This window comes from Prionailurus bengalensis, chromosome A1 (genome assembly GCF_016509475.1).
Source record: "Prionailurus bengalensis isolate Pbe53 chromosome A1, Fcat_Pben_1.1_paternal_pri, whole genome shotgun sequence".
Taxonomy (NCBI): Eukaryota; Metazoa; Chordata; class Mammalia; order Carnivora; family Felidae; genus Prionailurus; species Prionailurus bengalensis.
In genome coordinates this window covers 11,519,812-11,543,448 of record NC_057343.1, presented here as the reverse complement: position 1 = coordinate 11,543,448, position 23,637 = coordinate 11,519,812, and the positions used below count along the sequence as shown (strand labels likewise).

At 37.9% G+C, this 23,637-nt stretch overlaps 2 protein-coding genes across 3 annotated transcripts in view; one reads left to right on the top strand and one right to left on the bottom strand.

Moving 5' to 3' along the window:
• Nucleotides 1-14,016, bottom strand: part of BRCA2 (BRCA2 DNA repair associated) — a 60,932-nt gene extending 46,916 nt beyond the window's left edge. The window contains exons 1-10 of one of the 2 annotated variants that reach the window (XM_043576498.1): nt 13,800-14,016; nt 12,939-13,040; nt 10,392-10,637; nt 5,052-5,160; nt 4,385-4,431; nt 4,241-4,281; nt 3,937-4,048; nt 3,138-3,187; nt 2,105-2,216; nt 150-1,268 (exon numbers count right to left, since the gene is read on the bottom strand). In XM_043576498.1, coding sequence (XP_043432433.1) covers nt 150-1,268; nt 2,105-2,216; nt 3,138-3,187; nt 3,937-4,048; nt 4,241-4,281; nt 4,385-4,431; nt 5,052-5,160; nt 10,392-10,637; nt 12,939-13,005 — 1,903 coding nt within the window. In that variant the 5' untranslated portion in view covers nt 13,006-13,040; nt 13,800-14,016. The remainder of the gene's footprint in view (nt 1-149; nt 1,269-2,104; nt 2,217-3,137; nt 3,188-3,936; nt 4,049-4,240; nt 4,282-4,384; nt 4,432-5,051; nt 5,161-10,391; nt 10,638-12,938; nt 13,041-13,799) is intronic. The other variant, XM_043576509.1, reaches the window with a different exon arrangement.
• Nucleotides 14,017-14,048: 32 nt separating this feature from the next.
• Nucleotides 14,049-23,211, top strand: ZAR1L (zygote arrest 1 like). The gene is made up of 4 exons (XM_043576482.1): nt 14,049-16,381; nt 17,120-17,212; nt 18,739-18,813; nt 22,895-23,211. Exons 1-4 carry the CDS (start codon nt 15,722-15,724, stop codon nt 23,036-23,038), a joined length of 972 nt encoding a protein of 323 aa, XP_043432417.1. The 5' UTR covers nt 14,049-15,721; the 3' UTR covers nt 23,039-23,211.
• Nucleotides 23,212-23,637: the final 426 nt, after the last annotated feature.

Sequence of the window (23,637 nt, the reverse complement as noted above, 5' to 3'; positions counted from 1 at the left end):
TTTAAAAAAGATTAGAGAAAGACTCGCATATTCAAATAAGAGAACTTGTCAACAGCCACAAAACTATACATTCTCTCTCTCTCCCTCTCTTTCACACACACACACACACACACACACACACACACACACACACACACACACACTCGTACCTGAATCAGCATTTGCAAATGTCAGTGGTCCTTCCAAAACGTTTGCTTCAAATTGGGCTGAATAGTTCATCAGTCCCGATTGCTGGTCCTTCTGTGTTTTTAGTCCTTGATAAGATGTTTCATCATTTACAACATAAATAAACTTTTTTGTTTTCTTTTTCAAAGTGGATATTAAACCTGAATTCTTCAAAGCTACAGAAGTATGTTTGATAGTGGCTGGCCAGCTTCCATTATCAAGTGAACTTGTACTTAAAGAATCCTCTTTCTGTGAGCAAATAGAATGTTTTTCTAATCCACTTTCAGAGGCTTCATGTTCTTCTTTAAAGTTTGGATCAGTTATATTGTTTGAGAACACTGCACTGAATGTCTCTTCAGGTGATTCTCTTATCCTGAATATAGACTTTCTGATACCCTGAAGTGGAGAAGCTATTAGAGAAGTTTCAAATACTGCTTGCTTTACCGCAAGAATGGAATCTTCATGAGATTCAAGACACTGCCCTTCATCTATCTTATTTACCACTATTTCCTCATTTAATATCTTCTCTGTACACTTGGGTACACCTGAAATCTGTGGTAAAGAATCTTCTAAAATAATAAAGTTGGTACATTCTTTCTCTGTGGTTATGAGGTCTTTTTCTGAATTATTTTGGTCACAAGAAGAAATACACAGTAGAGGTAATTTCTCCATGTGGGTTCCATTTAGACCTGAGAGGGTTAGGTGACACGATTCAGAGGCTGAAGACAGTACAACTTCCTTGGAGATTTTATCACTTCCATTCCCAAAGGGCTTCTGATTTGTTACATTCGAATCTAATGGATCACTGGCATTTGCTTCCATTTCAGATACAAAAGAATGTTTATTTTCTTTCATTTGTTTTTTGGCTTCTTCACATTCATTGGTTGTTTCATTGAAAATATTTTTCCTAGTCTTGCTGGTTTTTATTTTTTGTAGGTTTCTTGTTTTACATTTAGGAACACATAATGGAAAACTATCTTCTTCAGAAATATTTGCAACTCTTTCACATACTTCATCTTCTAAGACATTTGGTGTTGAGTTTCCAAAAGGGTCTTGGCAGCTATTTACTTTATCACATGAATTCCCTACCATTTTCCCCAGTCCTGTTAAAATTTAAAACAGAAGCATATTAATAACATTTTATAATATAGCCATATAATTTATACTATTCTTGCAACTGTTCTCAAAGAGATAGCATATACCATATAACATGTAATGTGGCATTTAAAGGGTTATCCTGAGTGCTAGCTCTTTTAGGGAGGGGAAGGGAAGGAGGGTGCCACCCTTCCCCCATTCTTCTGGTAAAGACTGATTCCAATGTCTCCAAATCCTTCTATTCATACTCTAATCCTAATACTCCCCCCCCCGCCTTTTTTTTTTTACCAGCTCTACACAATTAAAACTCATGCAATCTTAGTATATATTCTCAATTTAACATTCTAAGATTTATCAAACCAGATGTTCCAAATTAATTTTGTGGCCCTATAATAACTGAGAGTAAAATCTGATTTTACACACACACACACACACACACACACACACACACACACACACAGTTATCCAATCCCACACATTTATACAGAGATATACACATACCAAGAAAAATGCAATATTCCAATGATCTGATTAGGTAACTTTGAGCATATGTGCAACCCAAATTACTAATTAGAAATAAGGCCTTCACATTTTGTTAATTTTTAGTCTTATTTTTATCTCTGTAAGTCTTGAGTTATAGGTTTTGTTTTGGTGTTACTATAGGATATTGAATGGTATTATCTTACCATGATTTAACATTTTCATTTAAATCACATTAGCTTCTACTCAGAGAACTTTCATTAATTAAGAAGGAAAAGCCGTGTATTTTCTTTTTAAGAAAGAAATAATAATACTTTAATGCTGTCAGTTAAAAACAGTAGTTCAATTAAATAGAAGGACTTACCTTGACTTTTAGCTTCTCTTTGACTTTTGTTTTCACTGTCTGGCCCAGAAGGGATAAACCTATCATTTTTCTTCAGACTTTCGTCATGGTTACAGAAATAGCTTTTAAAGATCTGCAAAAGTTGTATTTTAAAGTCACTAGTATAAAAATTCTCACTATGCATATATTCAACTTAGAGACACCATCACTTCATAGGAAGTCAAGAAAATCACATATAGAGTATATATATGCAATGGAGTATTACTTGGCAATAAGAATAAAATCTTGCCATTTGCAATGACGTGGATGGAACTAGAGGGTATTATGCTAAGCGAAATTAGTCAGCTGGAGAAAGACAAATATCATATGACTTTCACTCATATGAGGGTTTTAATACACAAAACAGATGAACATACGGGAAGGGAAGCAAAAATAACTTTTTTTGTTATTTTTTTGTCCCCTACCCACAAAAACTGGGAAGGGGACAAAACGTAAGAGACTTAAATATAGAGAACCAACAGAGGATTGCTGGAGGGGTTGTAGGAGGGGGAAGGGCTCAATGGGTAAGGGGCATTAAGGAATCTACTCCTAGATCATTGTTGCACCATATGCTAACTTGGATGTACATTAAAAAACAAATAAATTAAAAAAAAAAAAAAGAAAATCACATAGGATCGGGCTTAAAGACTTTATCAAAGACTTAGATAAATCATAAATTAAGGAATGAAAAAATGCAAGATAATATTTCAAGGCATTCTAAAATTATTATTATTTTTTTAAAAATTTTTTAACGTTTATTTATTTTTGAGACAGAGAGAGACAGAGCATCAACGGGGGAGGGTCAGAGAGAGAGAGGGAGACATAGAATCTGAAACAGGCTCCAGGCTCTGAGCTGTCAGCACAGAGCCCGACGCGGGGCTCGAACTCACGAACCGCGAGATCATGACCTGAGCCAAAGTCGGACGCTTAACCGACTGAGCCACCCAGGTGCCCCGTGGCATTCTAAAATTATAAGTAACTGCAACAGCATCTTCAATTTGTCATATTTACTTACAGCAGTAGTGTCATTAGGAAATACAGCTGCAGATGCTTCCTCATCTCTGACTGTAAAAAAAAAAATTCAATTTATCTATACTGTATTATATACCAGACACTAAGGTTAATGTGAAAACTGAAGTATTTTCTGGTCATACATCAAAAGACACATACACTACTGAAATAAATGATGCATTTGAAACAAAACGAATTGACTCAAGTATGGTAATTAGAAAGGTCAATCAACATAGTGAATAAGCTACATTCAATTCCTTAGTACCACTCATAAGGTGCTAAGAAACTGTGGTTTGATGACCCCGACTTTAAGGTAATACTATCCATAAAGACTAAGAAAATCAGATGGAGCTAGGGGGTCATGACTTAAGGATAAAGCTTATAGACTTTAGCATTTATTTAGATAATAATACACTCTAAAAGCATATTATATGTCAAATACTTCTTACTTTTCAACATGCTTTTACCTCTATTATTTCATCTGAGCAACAAAAAAAGTTAAATCCTAGCCAAAGAGAGAATCAAAATGGAATGTACTTTTGCTAGAATAATAAAAAAAATCCTGGTTTGCATATAGATGGACTCCTACAGAATACTACTCCTAGAACACCATGTAATGTACCTGTAATCCCAATATAAATAGAATAAAATTATTCTGAACTACTAACACACTTCTCAAAGATAGTATAATCTAATTACTATCCCATTATCTTTTCCTATTTTCTTTTTGTCAGAAGCATTTAGAGATGACACTCTATCAACATTATCTACCATCTTACATGATACACATTTGCTAGTATTACCTATGAGTACAGTAGAACTAAGGGTTGGTGGTGTGGCTAAAGAACTTGACCAAGACATATCAGGATCCACCTCAGCTCCTAGACTTTCAGAAATACGTTTTGGTGTCTGACCCTGGAAATAAGAAAACAGTTTATTTATTTCACATAAATGCACTAATGATTAAGAGTATTTTTTTCACTTATCACTCACTGAATGCCTACATGAGACCATAGGTACGTATTTGTAAATCTCAGGGCACAGGCAGGACACTGTTGTCAAACTCTCACTTCTCCACAAGAAAAATAAACTAGGTGGAATATTTACCTTCATAAGCTTCGGTGTATGAAACAAGCTTCCACATACCACTGGGGATAAAACAAGGGGAAAATTACATTTTATTTTTATTAAAATTTAAGAGTATTTTAGAGCTAAAAAAAAAAAAAAAAAAACCTTCATTTTTAATCATACCCGACTTTTCTCTTTGTGGTGTTACATGTGTACTTCGTAGAAGAGGACTAAAATGGAAAAAAAAAAAAATTATTCAAAGATAACAGAAATGGCAAGAAGAAACAAAATATTAATCTTATTGAAAAAAAGAGTCATATCAATTATTAGAATTACACTACTTTGTAATATTTTGTTACTTTTTAAAAAGTAAACATCTCATGAAAAATTAAGTAACCACTAAATTATGTTTAAAATGTCCACAAAAAGTAGTATAAAGCACTCACAAATTTCAACTGCTAGGAACTGTACATCTTGAACTTAAAAATTATGCAATTATGTAAAGTGAATCTATAAAATCATATTCTTTCAAAGCACACAAATTATTTTAAGCTGCTATATCAAGGGCATTGCTTTTCATCAATATTTTTATAACTTAAAAATGTCACAGAATATAGACAAAAAACCAGTGAATTCAACATAGTAAGAAAAACAAAGTAAATGTTTCTAATGTAAAAATTATTGAATTAAAAAACTCAACCTAAAAGGAGATTATTTAAAAGTAGAATTTCCTCTTTCAGGCTTTTAACCAAAATATTAGCATGAAAATTAGGTGCATTTCTAGAAAACAAACAGCATATGTGGGAAAAAGTTTCATTTAAATATTTTAATAGAACAAGCTTTACCATACCTTTCACTAAGACAAGAATTTAGAGGTGGGCTGGTAACATCATTTGTCTGATCCATTTTAGACTTCATTGTGCAACAACTTTTATGTTTACTATTGGTAATATCCTTTCCTGAAACAGTACAATAATTCAGTGAGTACGTATATGCTCTGGATTGTGAATTTTCATTCTCTGGAAGTATTTAAAAACAAAAAATCTTATCCTGGGAAGGAGAATGTATGGGCAGTTCAGTTGAATTGGTTTCTCAGTTTGTTGATTCCTTCCAAAAGGGGAGGTCTCAAAGGATGTGTGCCCTCATTCAACAAGTATATAATATATGTAAGACACTGTGGGACACTTCAAGGAGTTCATAACATAGCAGGAGAAATTTTTTGAAATTCCACACAAGTGGAACACAGAATAGAATGTTTTATGCCTTATTATTAAGTCACACGCACTAGTGTATTATGAAGGATAAGAGTAAAGAAAAAGACATTTACTAAAAACCTACCTACGTACCAAATTTGATCATATTAGTCTTCTGCTGAAAACTTTCAAGATCTTGTTCTCAAGAGCAAGCTCAAATTCCAAAACAAAACTCCCTAGTAACAAGGACTTTCATCATCTGCCTTAATTTCTACGACATTCTTTCACTCTACTTTTCAGCCATACCCAACCACCTGCATATCCTGCAAGAATGCTCTCCTTCACTTCAGGCCTTTGTACAAACTGTTTTTCTCTCTTTTTATTTCTCTTGACTGAACACCCTCTTTCAGGCTTCTATTTTGAAACTACCTCCTCTGGAAAAATTTAGTGGTCCCTACCATGAGATTAAGTGACAGCTGGTGCTGTATGTTCCTCGTAGAGTTTATCATACAGCATTCTTGCTTCCCCTCCTAGAAATGTGAGCTCCTTGACGTAGGGATCTTATTTATCACTGTCTCCTTAGCAACTATAATCAATGCCTAATGTTATAGTCACTCCACAATTCCTGGCTGGCTGAATTAGCAATGATTAGAAAAAACTACCACTGTTGACGAATACATCTATTTTCTCCGCAATAAGGCTCAGTCAGGGTTTCTAAAACTGTATCTGGCTCTATCAAATTCAATTTACAGTGTGGAAATATCCCCATTTTCTGTATCACAAATATGGTACTTGAAGCATTTATTATTACTCTTAAAAACTGCTTTCAAAAATAGTTGCTTTAGCTGATCCTATAATCTCCAACTTAGAAAAGTTTGGGGAAAAATAAGTTGCATTAGTGTTAATAAAATAAGGCAAAGACCAAACAAAATTATTTGCAGTAGCACATGCAAAACACTGTTATATTACTCATTTCTTAAGTAACAGGAAATGGATATAATCACTACTAAGCCAAATACATGTGTGAGGTAAACCCCACTTCAATGAAATATCCAAGTTTCTCTAATGAGACTTTTAGTTGACACTAAAAAGTAGCTAAACCTATTTTTAAAATTTCACTTTTCCCAGTTCACTTTAACAAAGATCTTAATCAGGAAACAACTACTACACACTTAGAATGGCTAAACCCAAAAGAAAAACAACACCAAATGCTGATGGGGACGTAGAACAAGAAAAACTCTTACTCACTGCCGATGGAAATGCAAAATGGTGCGGCCACTTTGGGATTCAGTTTGAAGTTTCTTATGTAACTAAACATATGCCTACCATATGATCCAGCAATCATGCCCCTTGGTATTTTCCCAAATGAGTTGAAAACTTAGGTCCACACAAAAACCTGCACATGATAGAGTAGCTTTGTTCATAACTGCCAAAACTTGGAAGCAACCAAGATGTTCTTCAATAGGTGAACGGATAAACAAACTGGTACATCCATATAATACAGCATTATTCAGTGATAAAAAGAAATGAGCTACCAAACCATGAAAAGATGCAGAGGAACCTTATGTTGCTAAGTAAAAGAAGCCAGTTTGAAAGGTTACATACTGTATGATTTCCACTATATGAAATTCTGAAAAAAAGACTGTAGACTGTAAAAAAGATCAGTGGTTGTCAGGGGTTTGGGGTGGAGGTGAGTGAACAGGTGGAGAGCAAACACAAGGGGCTTTTAGGGCAGTGAAACGATCCTGTAGGATACTGTAATGATGGATACGTGACATTATACATTTGTCAAAAACCACAGACCTGTACAAATAATGAACCCTAATGTAAACAAACGACTTCAGTTGATAATAAAGTATCAATATTGGCTTAGCAATGAACACCCAAATGTAAAAAATAAAAAGTAAAAAAATGAAGCAGGTAAAAATAAGTCATATCCAAAAAACATTTGCCAAGTAACCTGAGAATCTCATAAAAAGGCTGAATAATGGTGAGATAAACTCATACTATTTTACTCAAAAGGACTGCTGAGAAGCAGAAATAATACATTTCCTCATGAAACTTTAGGGATAATTCTCTTTTGAAAACAATAGATGTCAGAATGAAACAAGTAGGTTAAAAAACAGCTTAAGTCTTACATTTTAATACTGAATTTAAACTAAACAAAAACAAAAGGAATCAGGAAACTATAGTCAGAATTATTTATGCACTATAACCTTAAAAATTTTGATTCATCTGCACTGAGAGTGGCCTTATTAATTCATTCCTGTCCCTCCCTAATTATAGATAGACCAATTCCAACTCTTTCAAGATTCAGTAGAATTAGCATAAACTGGTTTATAGAGCTTTTCCTGAGCCCATTAAAATAGATGGCTGCTCCCTTTACTATGCCCACAACATAGCACTTTCGTAGGCGATCCTATTATAGCATATACCACACTGTATATTTATTTACATACTTTGTCTTACACAAGACTGAGTTCCTACAGGTCAAAAGCATCTTATTCATGTTTGTATCCTTAATGTCTAACAAATTGCCATGCACAAAGTATGGAACACTGGTTGACTGAATGATCTCCTTTTCTGTGTTCTGCATTTCATCTGCTAAATATTCCTTAAGGCTCTATCCTAAGCCTCATCATAATCAATTTCCTCAACACATGTGATGACTTTATCACTTTGTTGATTCCTATAACTTTCTTTCCTACCTGTATGCTCTCTTAAGTTTTAATCTTGTATTCCCCAAATCCTTCAGGACATCACCTTTACACCTCACCACTGTCTCAAATTGCAGTCCACAACTCAACCTACTTTTTTTCATCCTTTGAAGCCTTTTCCGTCTTAAACCTGTTTTTCCTCCGGTGCTTAAAACGTCTACGAATGTCACCATTATATTCTTAGTTATGCTCTAAACCTGTGATTTGATCCTTGCTTTGAAATCCCTAGGTCTAGGATATTGTGGGGTCTTACAGTTTCTATCTTCCATATCCGCTTTCACTACCACTACTCTAATTCAGGTGGTTGGCCCACTACAACCTGGACCATTATGTGTCCTAACTCGTCTCCCTGCCTCCAGTCTTCCATTTCCATGAGAATCACCCGATTAGTTTAAAAGGTACACTTATGGGCTCTATTTCTAGTGATTCTAATTTAGTAGATTCAGATTAGGGCCTGAAATCTTCCCTTTCATTCAGGACTTCAGGAGATTCTCACAATATAGGCATCTCATTTTGAAAAACAAATCTCCAAAGATTGGGTCCAGTTATTAGGCTTTCCAAAGCAAAATAAATACTCATTTATTCTGTAAATATTTACTGAATACTCACTTTGTATGCCGCTAGGTATCCAGTAACATACAAGAAAATCTTTGTCCATTACCTATGTCCTCTTTGTATGTGCATTTTCTGGTACCATGAATTTCCTCTTTCATAGTATTTATTCCACTGTAATTGCTTATTTTAAGTCTCCTCCAGTAGAAGCTAACAGTGTGACAAGGAAAACTTCCCAGAAGCACATACATAAATCAAGACCTGAAAGATGAGCTTGTTAGATAAAAAAGTAGGAAGAACTAACTAACTTCTGGACAGAGGTAACAATCTATAAAGAGCCATGGAGCAAAGTGCTTTCAAAAAGAAATTCAGTATGAACAAATGGTAAATTACATGGGTGGGAGAGGAATTATGGCAGCATGAGGCACGAGTTAATGAGACTAGATTAAAAAAGAACCTTGTAAATCATGTTAAGGAGTTAAGATTTTATCATGAAGGCAAAGGGAGGTAGTCAAAGATTTGAAGCAGGAAGTAGCATGATCAAATTTACATGTGATTTTTCTGGACAACCTATCAAATAAACTCAATTGTTTTAGTCTGGCATTAAATATCTGGCTCTAGGTGCTCTTTCTAGCCTTAGGTTATTTATTGGTCCATTTTAGACATGCAACACTCCAAACAACCTGGGGTGCCTGGGTGGCTCAGTCTGTTGAGCGACCGACTTTGGCTCAGGTCATGATCTCACAGCTTGTGAGTTCGAGCCCCGCGTCAGGCTCTGTGCTGACAGCTCAGAGCCCGGAGCCTGCTTCGGATTCTGTGTCTTGCTCTCTCTCTCTGCCCCTCCCCCACTCGTGCTCTGTCTCTCTCTGTGTCAGAACTGAACATTAAAAAAAAAAACACAACAACCTGAATTACTTGACATTCTCTTAACAAACTACATCATCTTCCTCATGTTTTTCCTCTGCCTTGTACACTCATTATTACCCTGCCATCTTCAAATTTCTGGATCTCACCTATCCTTCAAGGTTATTCAAATAAATAAAGGTAATTCAAATAAATCACTCCCCAATTCCCCCCCAAACTTATTTATGCTCTTTCTTCTCAACTCTTACTGTACTTTTTGTACTTTGCTTTTGACACGTGCCTCATTCAATCTTAGACTGCTCTTTATCTGTCTACTGTTAATTCCCCTTACTTGACAGTAATACTCCAGAGAAAGGAGAATATGTCATTTAAATAGGTGATAAACATTTGAATGACTGAACATATAATCTTATTACATGATTGATTGGAATACCTGGCATGTATGCCAGGGAAACTGTTACCAAATCAAAAGACATTTATAGAAAATTGATAAAAATACCCTTCTCTGTCCTCTGTGATAACCTGCAGAAATAGAGTTTATTTAATTAACATCAAAACAAATCCCACTTGGTGTTTTTTTTGGGGGGGGCAGAAGAAAGATATAATTTAACAAACTAGGCAGGATATATTAAATCAAAGGAGGGAAGAAAAGGAACACTAATTAAGTACCTGCATTCTTTTATTTAATCCAAACTTACAGGCATTATTTTCATCATCTCCATTTTTCAAGTGGGGAAAGTGAAGCCGGAGAAATTGATCTGACCAGTATGATACAATTACCAATAGAGCTGGGAGTTTTAACATAGGTTTGTCTCAATTCCTGGTTCATGTTTTTCCCCTAGTCTACTGGACCACATTACTTACCCGAGTCTATTCTGTATTTACCTAATTCTTTTAAAGGAGACTGTTGGTATATTGGTGGAATCAGACCTTGCTCTTTGAATATTATTGGAGTTGAAGCCAACTGATGACAAGGTTTCCTTTGTGGGGTTTTAAACAGGTTTGGTTCATAACTGATTTTATATCCAGATTCTTCTGTGGGTTCAGAATTATAGGGTGGAGCTTCTAAACAAAGTTCTTCAAACCAGTTAAGGCTTATTGGCCCTAAATCTGTAAGAAAAATAAAAATTCCATCTTGGTTTTAATCAGTGACAGGTACGTTCATGAACCAGTAAAGATCATAACAAAGAAAAGGATGCTTGAGATTTTGACTGTAGATTACTTTTGTTAATGCATATTAATTAAACAAGAGCAGTAATCTGTTCTCCCTCCAATCTGTAGCACGGTCTAACAAGAGTTTACAAAAGTTACAAGGTGATTGCTCCTAGCTATATTAGTTAGCTTTTCTAAAGTTTTCTTTCTCTTATATTCAGGATTCAGAAACAAGTCATTCATAGCAAGAATGCATTCCACAGATACAATTTAACTACAAAGACTACATAAAGGGATGTGACAAATCTGTAAGTACAGGAACATGTAGACTCACAAATCAAATGGAATAAAAAGACTCCCTCCTGTTAAAGAGAAATGACAAAATTTCTACTATGATCTATCTACCCTTAAAGTAGTGATTCTCAATGTGTGGTCTCTGGACTACTGGTGGTGGGGGTGAGGGTGGGGGGTAGGTCCCCAAGACAAATTCAAGAGCTCCATTAGGTCAAAACTATTTTCATGATAATACGAAGGTATCATTTCTTTTTTTCACAATGGTGACATTTGCACCCTTGGTGTGTAAAACTGATGACATCTTTGCATGAGTCAAGGCAGTGGCAATAAACGGGGCTAGTAATTGTATTCCATCATTCACGCACTTGTCAAAAACAAAACCAAAAAACCAGTCTAACTTAAAATATCATTAATGAAGCAGTAAAAATTATTTTATAAAGCCCAACCCTTGAGCACATCTTTTTAATATTCTCTGTGACAAAATGGAAAGTATGCATCAAGCATTTCTGCATATTAAGTACGACAGTTGTCTAGAAAAGCACAAGTGGTGAGTTATGAGCTGAATTAGCACTTTTTCATGGAAAGTCATCTTTAGTAGAAAGAACAACAAATAAGTCATTTTGAGTTGAGTGATTTGGTGAACATTTTCTCAAAAATGAAGTGAGCCTATCACTGCAGAAAAAAGTTTGTTGCCAGTGAGAAAATGACAGCTTTTAAATGGGAATTCGAATTTTCTTAAAGTTTATTAAGGCTCTGTACACTTATCTTCTTAATCTTAGGAGATTTTTCTGATGAGATTAGTGAATTAACACATGTGATTTTTAACGCTTAATACAATGTGTCAATATATGAAACATTTGTAATCCACAACACTGACATTTTACAACTTAGCAATACCCAATGTTACAACACGGATAAAAGATTTATTCAAAGTGCAAAAAAGACTAATAGAATTAAATGTAACAAGAGTATAAAAAGCTGACGATATGGTTTCCAATTCCATATTGCAACTCTTAAACCCTAACTACCACTTATCAATTTTTTGTGTATTATCAAAGAAAAATACCCACAATTAGCTGAAGACTATGAAAATACTCCTTTTTCTCAACTACATTGGTGTGTGAGGCTGGCTTTTCTTTATATGCTTGTACCAAAACAACATACTGCAACAGATTAAATGTAGAAGCAGGTATGAGAATCCAGCTACCTTCTATTAAGCCAGATATTAAAGTGCAAAATTGTAGGGGCACCCGGATGGCTCAGTCCATTAAGCATGAGACTTCTCAGGTCATGATCTCAAGGCTTGTGGTTTGAGCCCCGCCATAGGACTCTGTGCTGACAGTGTGGAGCCTGCTTTGGATTCTGTCTCCTTCTCTCTCTGCCCCTCGCCTACTTGTGTGTGGGCTCTCTCTCAAATATAAACAAACATTAAAAAAAATTGGAAAACAGAGCCATCCTTCTTTTGGGGGTGGGAAATACAGTTATTTTTCAAAAAAATGTTATTTATGTTAATATGCAATGGGTTTATCTTTAAGTGAATTAATAAACATTTTTAAAAAAATTCTTAGCTTTAATTTCTATATGGTAGTCTGCATAAACAAAAGCTCTCTGAGGTCCTCAATCATTTTTAAGAGTTTAAGGAGTATTGAGACTAAAAAGTTTGACAACTCCTCCTGTCAAGTAACATTACCAACGCTTCTAATTTGCTAGAAGGTCTGTGCTTTAAAAGCAATTCTTCCTACTACTAATTTTAAGAGGCTGGTCTTTTGTTTATCCCCAGGGTTCTACACTTATCATTTGGCTAACCCTAAATGACCATTTTCTTAACTGGATGGATGACTCCAGAAGGAACAGTTTACAGTGTAAACAAAACCGTCAAGTATTGGATTCTTTTCAGCAAGCATGCATATTTACATATTTTTCTGAAAACATTTTCTCAAGGTAAATGATCAACTTTGTCAATACCTGCTTTATTGCACCGCGTCCTAAAAATTTCAAAAAAAGTTGGTCTCTCTTTGCATCCAATAGACATTTTTATCCACAATATTACTCCGATGCTTGGTAACTCTGCAAAAACCAACAAACAAAAAAACACCAAATACACTTCACAGGGATGCAGTCCTTGTTAACTGACTCTAAGGTACAATCAGAAGCAGGTAAACTTGCCTAAAGTTACATTGTTTCTCTACCTCGGTCCTATCTTTTGGGACGGTAGCTGAACTCACTGCGAGGATGGGAGCGTTCCGTGTTTGTGCTGTCCAACGGGGTCGCCACTAGCCACATGAAGCATTTGAAACGGGGGAAGCGCGACTCAAGAACAGAATTTTAAATGTTTACTTTCAATTAAGTTAACTAGTCACGTGCGGCTAGGGGATGCTGGCAGTGAGGGGTCCTATGAGAGGTAACTATCTTTGGACAATTTCAAATCAGTAAATCTTCGTAATACAGCAAATGCCGGAGGGTTTAAGCAAGACAGACACAGCGTTCCAGGAGCTGTAAAACATTTTCCGGAATTACGATATTCCGTTAAAGTTAACTTCATCGTCTTTCCAATTAAGGAAACTTCAGACTGGGACATCTGGGGCAGCTAAGGGGCAAATCCTAAGGCGGGTGGCGGGGCCCGAAGCTGGGAAGTGGAGTCCCAAGGAAGCGCCAGGGCTCGAGTCCGCTCAGCGGAGGAGCCGAACCCCCGGCCCTTTCTCCCAGTCGGTGCGAGGTTGGCACCGACCGTAGAGGGCGGGAGGCCGCGGCTCCCACCCCGGGAACGAGAGGCGTTCCCCCGCCGCCTCACACCGGCCCGTCCGTCTCCACCCAGCCAACACTAACCGCCTCCGCTGGTGGAGCTCTTTTTGGCCGGAGAAGGCTGACAAAAACCGCGCCGGCACCTCGACCAGAAATCTGAGCCGCAGGCTCGTTTGCGCGGCGGCCCACGGTTCTGACAACAACCAAGGCGCGGAGTCCCAGCAACTCCGCCTCCGTCGACCCTGTTTCAGACGCTCGCGCCAAAAGCCCGCTCCCTGCGCACGTCACGCGGTGACGCCATGACGCGCACGCAACGTGCGCGCCACCCGGAAGTCAGGCTCTGCAGCGTCCGTGTGGCGAAAGCCAAGCGCTTTTTCGGCTGCTGAGGGTCCGGTCCGGAACCGCGTAAAGACGGAGCTGGGGTGCTTCTTGTCTTCTCCCTGAGCCTTCGGAATACCAGGCCGCGCTGCTGGGGGGGGGGGGCGACCGCGCACAAAGTGTACTTCGCCACTCCTCATTCCCTCTGCCCCACCTCACGTTTGGGTGACCGCCAGGGTACATGGCCTGGGGTCTTTGAAAGACCTTTGTTCTCCCCTAAGAACGGCGTCCCCTAAAGTGGCCCATCTTGGGAACCCCCAGAGTGGGCCGTGGTTGTGGCTAACTGCTTTCCCGGTTGTGTGCTCTGCATAGAGTGGAAAGGGCTGAGATTTGAAGCCAGAGGACTTTAGTTCTAGTCCCCATGTTGCTCTTACGTGGCAGGTTTCCAAGACCTCTAAGCCTTGAAAAATTGTGAAATGACCGTAGCTCTCCTGCAGGTGTTCCCCTCTGCAGGCGTCCGTAGTATTTATATTCTTACAGCGGCCAATCACCCTGTTTTGTGCCTTTCTTTTCTCTAAGTCGCCTTGAAAGACTGGAATCTGTCCCCATCGTTCACAGGGTCTGTGACCTGGGTAGCAGGAAGCTTAATTACGGCTGGCTGGTATAACCTAAAATTTCTGGATTCTGGTGTGAGAGCTGCTTATAGACCTTGCTGCTGTCACAAAGCTCTTGAGCAGTAAACAATGAAACAACCTTAGATTAGACAAAGGGTGGGCTCTTCTTGGTTACATAAGTGTCGTTTTAGTTTGATCCTTTTCTTTTGTTCTAGCAGGAAGCCTTACCAGTACAGATAGCAAAGTTTAGGATCATCTAGGTCTAAATAGCAAAGGAACACACAGCTCTGATCCTTACCCAGTTAGAGTTACCATTTAACACTCATGAGTTACTCTGCTTTGTGCTTTATAGGTAATACCACATTTAATCTTGTAATAATCCTATAAATTAGTATTGTCAGATGGGGAAACCAAGTCACCTGGTTAAGTAACTTGCCTGGTAACAAGGCCCAGGTTTCAGTTCAAGTCCTTTTGATTTCGGATACTTAACTATCCTGTGATTAAGTTTCCATTTACCCTCTAAATCAGAACAATTTGCTTTTTTCACCTTTTGGGACAGTGGCCCTCAGTAGGAATGACTTAATGAGAGCTGTTGGCATACAGTACAACCTTCTGAAGTACATTTTCTCACCACATACACCTCCCCCCCATAACTTTATTCTCCTTGCTCCTGTGGTATCAGGGTCTTTACATTCATTAAGTCTGCCGTGATATACTTACTTCCATATACTCTTCTAGTATGCTCAAATCATGCTAATGAAAGCACGTGTGTGAGTAAGAAGTCTAAATGAAAAACAGCTTTGAAGAAAGATTCGGGAGGAGTGAGTTGAAGAGCTAGGACGAGCAAAAAGGTATCAGGTGGACATTAGACCTCTGTGGATGGGTAGATCTCCTGTCCTCCTTTAATTAGGGAAATAGGCAGCAGCTCCCATCAGAACCTGAAATAAATGGAGAAGCTTGGAATGGACCTAAACTAACTTGATCAGGAAAAAGAAGGGTGGATGAAGGTGGAAGGCAAAACAAGGAGACAAAGCGCACTGGGGTTTGTGCTGTGCCTGGGTGCTGGGTGAGCAGATGGAACGCTTTGTCCGCGTTCCCTGTGGCTTGTACCAGGGCTATGGGAATACGATGCCTTTGGGCCAGCCAGGACTCTATGAACACAAACAGCCTGACTGGAGGCGAAACACTGGTCCCCCCACTTTCCTGGCCAGGCCTGGGTTGCTGGTGCCCGCAAATGCCTCTGACTACTGTATGGATCCTTACAAGAGGGCGCAGCTTAAGGCCATTCTCTCCCAGATGAACCCCAGCCTGAGCCTGCGGCTTTGCAAGGCTAACACCAAGGAGGTGGGGGTGCAGGTGAGTCCGCGGGTGGACAAGTCCGTGCAGTGCTCGCTGGGTTCTCGCACCTTGCGCAGCCGCTCCCCTTGGAGCGGCTCAGGTCACAAGGTACCCCTGCCGGCCTGGGGAGTCTATTCACCGGTGATAGGTCGCAGGGGCTTGATCCAGCCGCGAAAGGAGGGGGAAGACCAGGAGAGGAAGGCACTTTTGGGTCCTGCGGAGGCCAGCCAGCAGCAGCAGCAGTCACCACCAACGCCAAGGTCTGAAGAGGACAAACAGGAGGAGCTTTGCCAGCATGGGTTGGGGGAGGAAGGTACCCCAAACCCTCAGGAAGGGAAGAGCAAGCAGACACAGGGAGTCGGTGGAGCAGATCTGCTCCGGAAACCCAACTTCCAGGTGAACTTTCTCCTCCCTGTCCTCAGTCCTCTGCTCGCCTTATCCTCTCTTTCCTCCTTTCCATTTCTGGGGTAACAGAGAAAAAAATCTTTCACTTTATACTTGACGAAGGAAAGGTAGTTCTGATAACATGTTTTAAATGGCCTATATGTTTTGTCACTTTTTGGTAGAATAGGGTGCTAACTTTAAGCATGTGAAACTCAGAAGTCTGGTAACCATTGCTATTGGGAATGAGGAGATAAGATGGGGTTTCAGGTCTGCCAAATATGTGACCAGATTTTCTTTTGGGGGAGATTGTGCTGGTGGCATTGTTGAAAGAACGTTAGAAAAGTTTGAGAGACAGGAGAAATAAGAATCTCAGAGTAATCCCTGAGCAATGAAATGCTAAATTAGCATAGTAGCCTTGAGGATAGGTATGAGTGAAGTTAAGGAAGCTTTTTGTTTTTTCTTTTCAAGTTTATTCATTTAATTTGAGCGAGAGAGAGTGTGCAAGTGGGAGAAGGGGGGGGGGAGAGAGAGAGAATATCCCAAGCAGGACCTACACTGTGTGAAGCCTGATGTGGGGCTCAATCTCACAAACTGTGAGATCATGACCTGAGCTGAAATCAAGAGTTGCATGCTTAACCAACTGAGCCACTCAGGTGGCCAGGCTTTTTGTTTTTTTATACAAAGCCGCAAGGGAAGAGGATCTGGCTTTCCCCCCAAAGATTGTAAAAGACTTTTCCCCCTTATCTGCAGTTTTTGGAACCAAAATATGGCTATTTTCACTGTAAAGATTGTAAGACCAGATGGGAGAGTGCTTATGTGTGGTGCATTTCTGGAACTAATAAGGTAAGTAAAAGTGAGCGGGACATGGGAGGAGGATGGGGCAGACACAGATGTTAGAGGGAGAGCGTTTCCTAATGGAACGTGACCACAATGCTGTCTCATTCATTTGGCATCCTTCGTGCCAGGCACTTTATCGGTACGTGGTTAATGTTTGAACTGAACTGAATTGGACTGTCCACATGAACACTTGAGGCTCTCAGAACTGGTGGTACATTTAGCTTGTTAGTTCTGCGGAACGGAATTGCATGTTATTTCGGTGAACTCTTGTGTCCGGTGGAACTGTCTATAATCATTTTTTAGTTGGTGTGTTTTGAACCTGTTGAGACCTTGGCTCTAGGCAATTTCCATAGTTTGTCCACAAGGTGGAGCTATAAGAGAAATAATGTATTGTAAAGGTTCGCCTTGGACAGACTTGTGTAGGCTAAGCAGTTTTTCTCTCAATTGAATTAGTTGTCAACGCGTTAAGATTGGGAAAGACTTTATGATCTGCATTTCCAGTTTCCCTGGTTAGACTCTGGTCGCTATAGACTCGATGAAAACAGTAGGCTGGGGCAAAGCAGCTTCTCTCTCCTTTCACAGGGCTTGTGCACTTCATTTTGCAACAGCTGACATCTGGTCTATCTCATTAACTTCAACAAGCATTTGAGCTGGAGTCCCCTGTGCTTTCACGTTTTAGGTACTGCTTTTCTGGCTAAAGGCCTGTAGAAGGAGCGGGTAAGGAGGTGTGCTAAGACCTGAATGAAAACTTGACTTTTCATATTAGCCATTTACTAGACCCTGGAAGCAAATAGGTTTTTATACTATGCCAGAAGAAAAACAGTGGGTTTAATGAACACTCTCTGAGATGCTAGGATAAAAGGAACAAGACCTAGGACTCCTCCTTAAGAAATTTATTCTCCTAGGAGATAAGATGCAATGTGGTGATAGACACAGTGGCATTTGTGTCCTGGAAGTGATGCAGAAATAACACAGGAGGCGGCTGATTAACCCTGTCAGAGGGAAGGCATCATGATGTCCAGGCAGGATTTTTGAGGCTAACTAGGAGGAGTTCACCAACTGAAGCAGGGAGAAACTGTGCACCAGAGAATGCAGAGTTGAGAAACAATATGTATGGGTGGTAACCATAAATAATTTGTAGTTCAAGTGGGGAAATAATGAGAAAATGAAAAAGTAGAAGCTAATAGACTAAGACAGAAAGCAAAGGTCAAGGGTTTGGCCTTCATGCAATGAATAAAATTATAATAGTTACTTCCCATTGAAGATTTTTACTGTGGTACTTTGTGTACATTAATGGTTGCCAGAATTATAGAAAAAGCAAGTGGTAGTATCTCAATTTTACAGGTAAGGAAATGAGGTTCAAAGAGTGAGAAAAAGGGACTGATAGCACTACTTAAGACCTCAGGGTAGAGGTTGGGCAAAAGCAGGGCACAAAGTGGGGAAGAGATTACTTAAGAACTGGGAGCCTAAGGTACATATAATCTTGTGTGTGTATATATATGTGTATATAAAAACCCCTTATTTCTCTTTAGGTTTATTTCAAACAACTGTGTTGCAAATGCCAAAAGAGTTTTAACCCTTACCGAGTAGAAGCAATCCAATGTCAGGTAAGCATGTAGAGCACTTTTATTGAGTCTATAAGGTTACCATTCTTAAATATGAAGCTTCTGTGGCAAATGTTAGGATTTGATAGATTGGGTATTTGAATAGGAATGTTAAGTTTTCTATACCTTGAATTTTTATAACATTTTAGAAAAATAAATTCTGGATTTTGGGGGGTGTAGGAGAGGAGACATATTGACTCTTAAGTTGCTTTATACGGTATATTTATGTATGGGCCATATATGTTGTTTATCAAACACCCTTTGTGTAATTTGGATGTAGTAATTTTTTTTTGAGTTTTTAAATTTTAATCCCAGTTAGTTAACATATAGTGTTACATTAATTTCAGGTGTATGATATAGTGTTTCAATAATCCCATATGGATGTAGTAACTTAATAGGGAACCTGTATTAAGCTTTTACTATGTACCAGACTTTGGGCTAAGTGCTTTACATGCATTATCTCCTGTAATGTAAACTTTGAGGTAGGTGTTATCCCCATGTTCCAGACCAGAAGGCTAAAGTTGATGAAGAAATAACTTGCCCAAGTGTAAGCAAGTAGTAAATATTAGAACTTGGATCATATTTTATGGTGTCTCCAGGGTCTAGGAAGTCACAGAATTAGGTCTCTAAAACACCTTGTAGGAGACCTCTTTTTAAACTTTTCAGAGAAGTATGGCATAGTTGGTTTTCATAACTGAAACATTTTTAAGATCTCAATCCTTCACTTAAAAATATTTTTTGTCCTACTTAGGAATAAATATTTAAAAAACTAGTCTAACAGTTTATGAATGGTTTACCTTTATATTTTCTAGTTGGACATTCTTATTTAATCTGTTTATGTTTAATATAATGTAGGTTTAAATATATTTTCTTATATTCCTCTTGTGTTCCATTGAAGTGACTTTTTTTTAAATAAAAAATAATTTCCCATCTCTATTATCTTGGTAGTTATTCATTGTTTGCTATTCTTCTGGCAGTTACCTTAGACGTTCCAACATGATTCTTTGACCTATCAAAGTCTGCATAAATCATTAATAATACCTCTCCTTGACAATACAATGAACTTAGAACACTCTAACTCCTTATCACCTCATCCTAATTTATATACTACTGTTGTATATTTTAATTTTAAACATCATAAGGCGTTATTTTATATAGTCATTCATTTAGCTTTAGGTACACATATTTCCTTTCTGCTCTTCATTCCTTTTTGTATCTGGGACCACTTTTCTTTTACATGAAGAATATGTTTTAATATTTACTGTAGCACAGGTCTGAAGGTAACACATCCTCTTTTGCCTGGATGATGGTTTAAAGGATAATTTTGCTGGGTATAGAATTTTTAGGTTGGCAGTAGTTTTCTTTCTGCTCTTTAAGGGTATGACCTTTATTGTTTTTGAAGTTGGTTATTAGCATTACTAATTCCCCTTCTTAAATCTACTTGCTTTTAAGATCTTTCTCTCTGCTTTGTTTTTCAGTAGTTTTACAGTTAGATGCCTAGTTGTGGTTTCTTTGTATTTATCTGGTTGAGATTCATAGCATTTCTTGAATCTATAGCTTGAAGATTGTTACCTCTTTTGGAAAATTATCAGCTATAATCTCTTAAAATATTACTTACACCCCCATTATCTCTCTATTCCAGTTACTCATATTAGACCTTTAACCATATCCCTTATGCCTTTTATGTTCTTTTCTGTATTTCCTATGCTTTTGTCCCCCTTTGCTCCAGTTTGTATATCATCTAAAATAAACCTAAAAAAATTTTTAAAAATGTATTTTACAAAACCTCTGAGGTTAATGCTCTTTATCTCCCTTTTAGAAATGAAAACTTAGAGGTTAAATAGCTTCTCAAAGTTACAAGATAAAGAGTGAAAGGATTTTATCAGGTAGGTCTATTTCACATTTGAAGCAACCAGTGGAATAAGGCTGTAAGATAGGCCCTTGAATGAGATCTGTTAAAATGCTAAGAAACTTACACTAAAGGAAACTTATTTCACCTATGTCCCTCATAATCGTTTGTATCTTAGCACATACTTTTAAATAAAGAGACATAACATTACAGTCTCAGTAACTCCTCCCTGTTTGCAAATTTCAAGTACTCAGTCAGTGGTATGTAATGATCACATTTAAACAGAATTAGCTTAAGGTTTTGCCAAAATGTTGATGCTTCAAGTTTCCATAAGATGGGGGGAAAAACATCAGCCAATGGACATTTTACCCCGTAGTGCCCCATCTCTCACTCTGTCTTCCGTTTCTCTAATTCTTTCTTCAGCTATTTCCAATCTGCTATTAAATCCATCTGTTGAGTTGATTTAAGTTACTCTATTTTCAGTGCTATAATTTTTGTCTTTAAAAAATAACTTCCAGTTTTCTGCTGAACTTACCAGTCTTATTTATTTGAACATGTTAAGCATAATTATCTTAAAATCTGTACTACTTAACTCCATTAACTTAATGCCCTATGGTTCTGTTGCTATCATTGTCATTTTCCATGTTTTTCAAATTTGTTGTTATATCTCCTCATGTACCTCATATGATTATTTTTGATTGAGTGTTGACTAGTGAATATGAAGAATTACAGTGATAATTTGAGGCCTAGGATAGTATCTTCCTTCACAGAAGATTTGCTTGCTTCTGGTGGGAAGATAAGGACATTAACAATTAGATTGCTATTTTCTAAACAGGGTTGAGCTATTTTGAAACTGGGCTTTAGCATCTGTAAAAGCTGGTCAATTTTTGGTTCATCTTTATTCTTAGGTTGTAACCTTTCAGGGTCCCAACACAAAACCTGAACTGTTTACCAGGTCTTTCCCATTTTGGCATATTTAAGATTATCCATCAGCTACATTGACTTGTCAAACTTCCTTTCAGCTTTTCACTGTCCTTCATTTCTTCCAGAATTGGCAGACCTTTAGGGAGGAAATAGTCCTAAATGTCAGGCTCCCCTCCACTTCTGGGTTTCTTTCTCTAATGCTTTGATAATTCTGTAGTGCTTCAAATAGTTATTTTTAAAAGTTATTTCTTTAGCTCAGCTTTTCTAGTTATCCTAAGCACGTGGCTTGGTCAAAACGACCTAGTACACCATTGCCAGAAACAGAAACCTACCTTTAGAGTAAATCCTTATTTATTTATATTTTTATTTATTTTTTCCACAGTAAGAGTATTGTGAGGATTAAATGAATTTATATAAAGTACTTAGAATAGTGCATGCAGCAAACACCATGTGAATAGTAGCTACTAGAATTTTCTTATAAGGATGCATACTTGTCACTGGAAGAGTGGAAGTTATAAATGTAGTACAATGTTTCATAAATAATTTAGACTTTGATTGGCAAAATGAAGATTCCTAGTTCCACAATATAAATTGTAAAGCTTGACTTTTTTTAGCTATGGTCACGTGCAGAAAATAGAGCAGTGGTCAATTTTAAAGATAAGCAGGGTTGAGAGGGTGTACAAGGGCAGTATACTGGTCTCCATGGGGTGTGATTTTTTTTTTTTTTTTTATTTATCAGAAGACCAAATGTGATAATGGTTAAGAACACTTTATAGTGAAGGTAAGGCATTTCTGGAGCAAGAAGAGAATTAGCTTCCTCTACAGTACCCTTCCCCCTAGTTGTGACAACCAAAAAGCATCTCCAGACATTGCCAGATGTCTGCTGGTGGGTACAGTACAGCTGGTTGAGACACTGCTCTAATGTTTTCAAATATTCCAGCCTAGATAATCAAATCGCTTAATACTTACTCACTGCCTCTCACCCCTACCTGGCTACAGATGTAAAAACCTATTAGTGAAGAAATTCTATAAACTCTAACTTCTCAAACCTTTTTCTGTCATGAGATCCTCTTGGTTGGCTTAGCAGTATTGTCTCAAATACCATCTTTGCTCTTTGATCTTGAAAAATGCATAGCATTTAATGGGATGTGAGTATCTCTGTACAACTTGGTCTAGGACTTCTCATAGGACTCAAAGGAAGATGACGATATCAAGGATAGGGATGGTGGGGAGAAGTATTTTAATTTGAGGATTATATTTGAAACACTGATTTAATTATTTAGTGTCCAAACTGTTCCTTGTTTTCTAAAGACCTGTTCAAAGTCTCGTTGTTCCTGTCCTCAAAAGAAAAGACACATTGATCTAAGGAGGCCGCATCGACAGGAACTGTGTGGTCGCTGCAAAGACAAGAGATTCTCCTGTGGCAATACTTACAGCTTTAAATACATCATGTGACAGGCAGTATGACTTGTACAGGACACCCAAACTTTCCTTGTAACTTACGGTACTGTTCCTTTTTTGCAACTTAGCTCTGACCTGGTATTGGAAAATGGACTAGGCTTTTGTACTTTTTGTAGGTTGCTTAACAATGTACAGTGTGAGTAGAATAAAATAAATGCATGTAAAATGGACCATGAAGGCACATTAATTGGTGATCTTGGGGTAAAAACATCCATACAGTATTGGGAAATGGTAGATACTGTCACTTACATGAAGAGAACAATAGTCATTTGACAAACTTTTATCAGCTGGTTGTTCTAAGCACTGGAAACACAGAGATGATGAGGGGCAAGGTCCTGGCCTTCAGCTATACATAATAATTGTAGCAAATGCTTAAACAGCATTTATTGTGTGCTATGGATTGTAACTCATTATAGCAGCCATATTAAGTGCAAACTATTATACCCCCTCTTAAGAGATAAGGAGAGGGAGCCACAGAGAGATCAAAGTGTAGAGCCAGGATTTGAACCCACATGGACTCTGACTTGCTCCATAGCTTTAACTACTGCATATATATGCACATACATATATTTATGTATGTATATATACATACA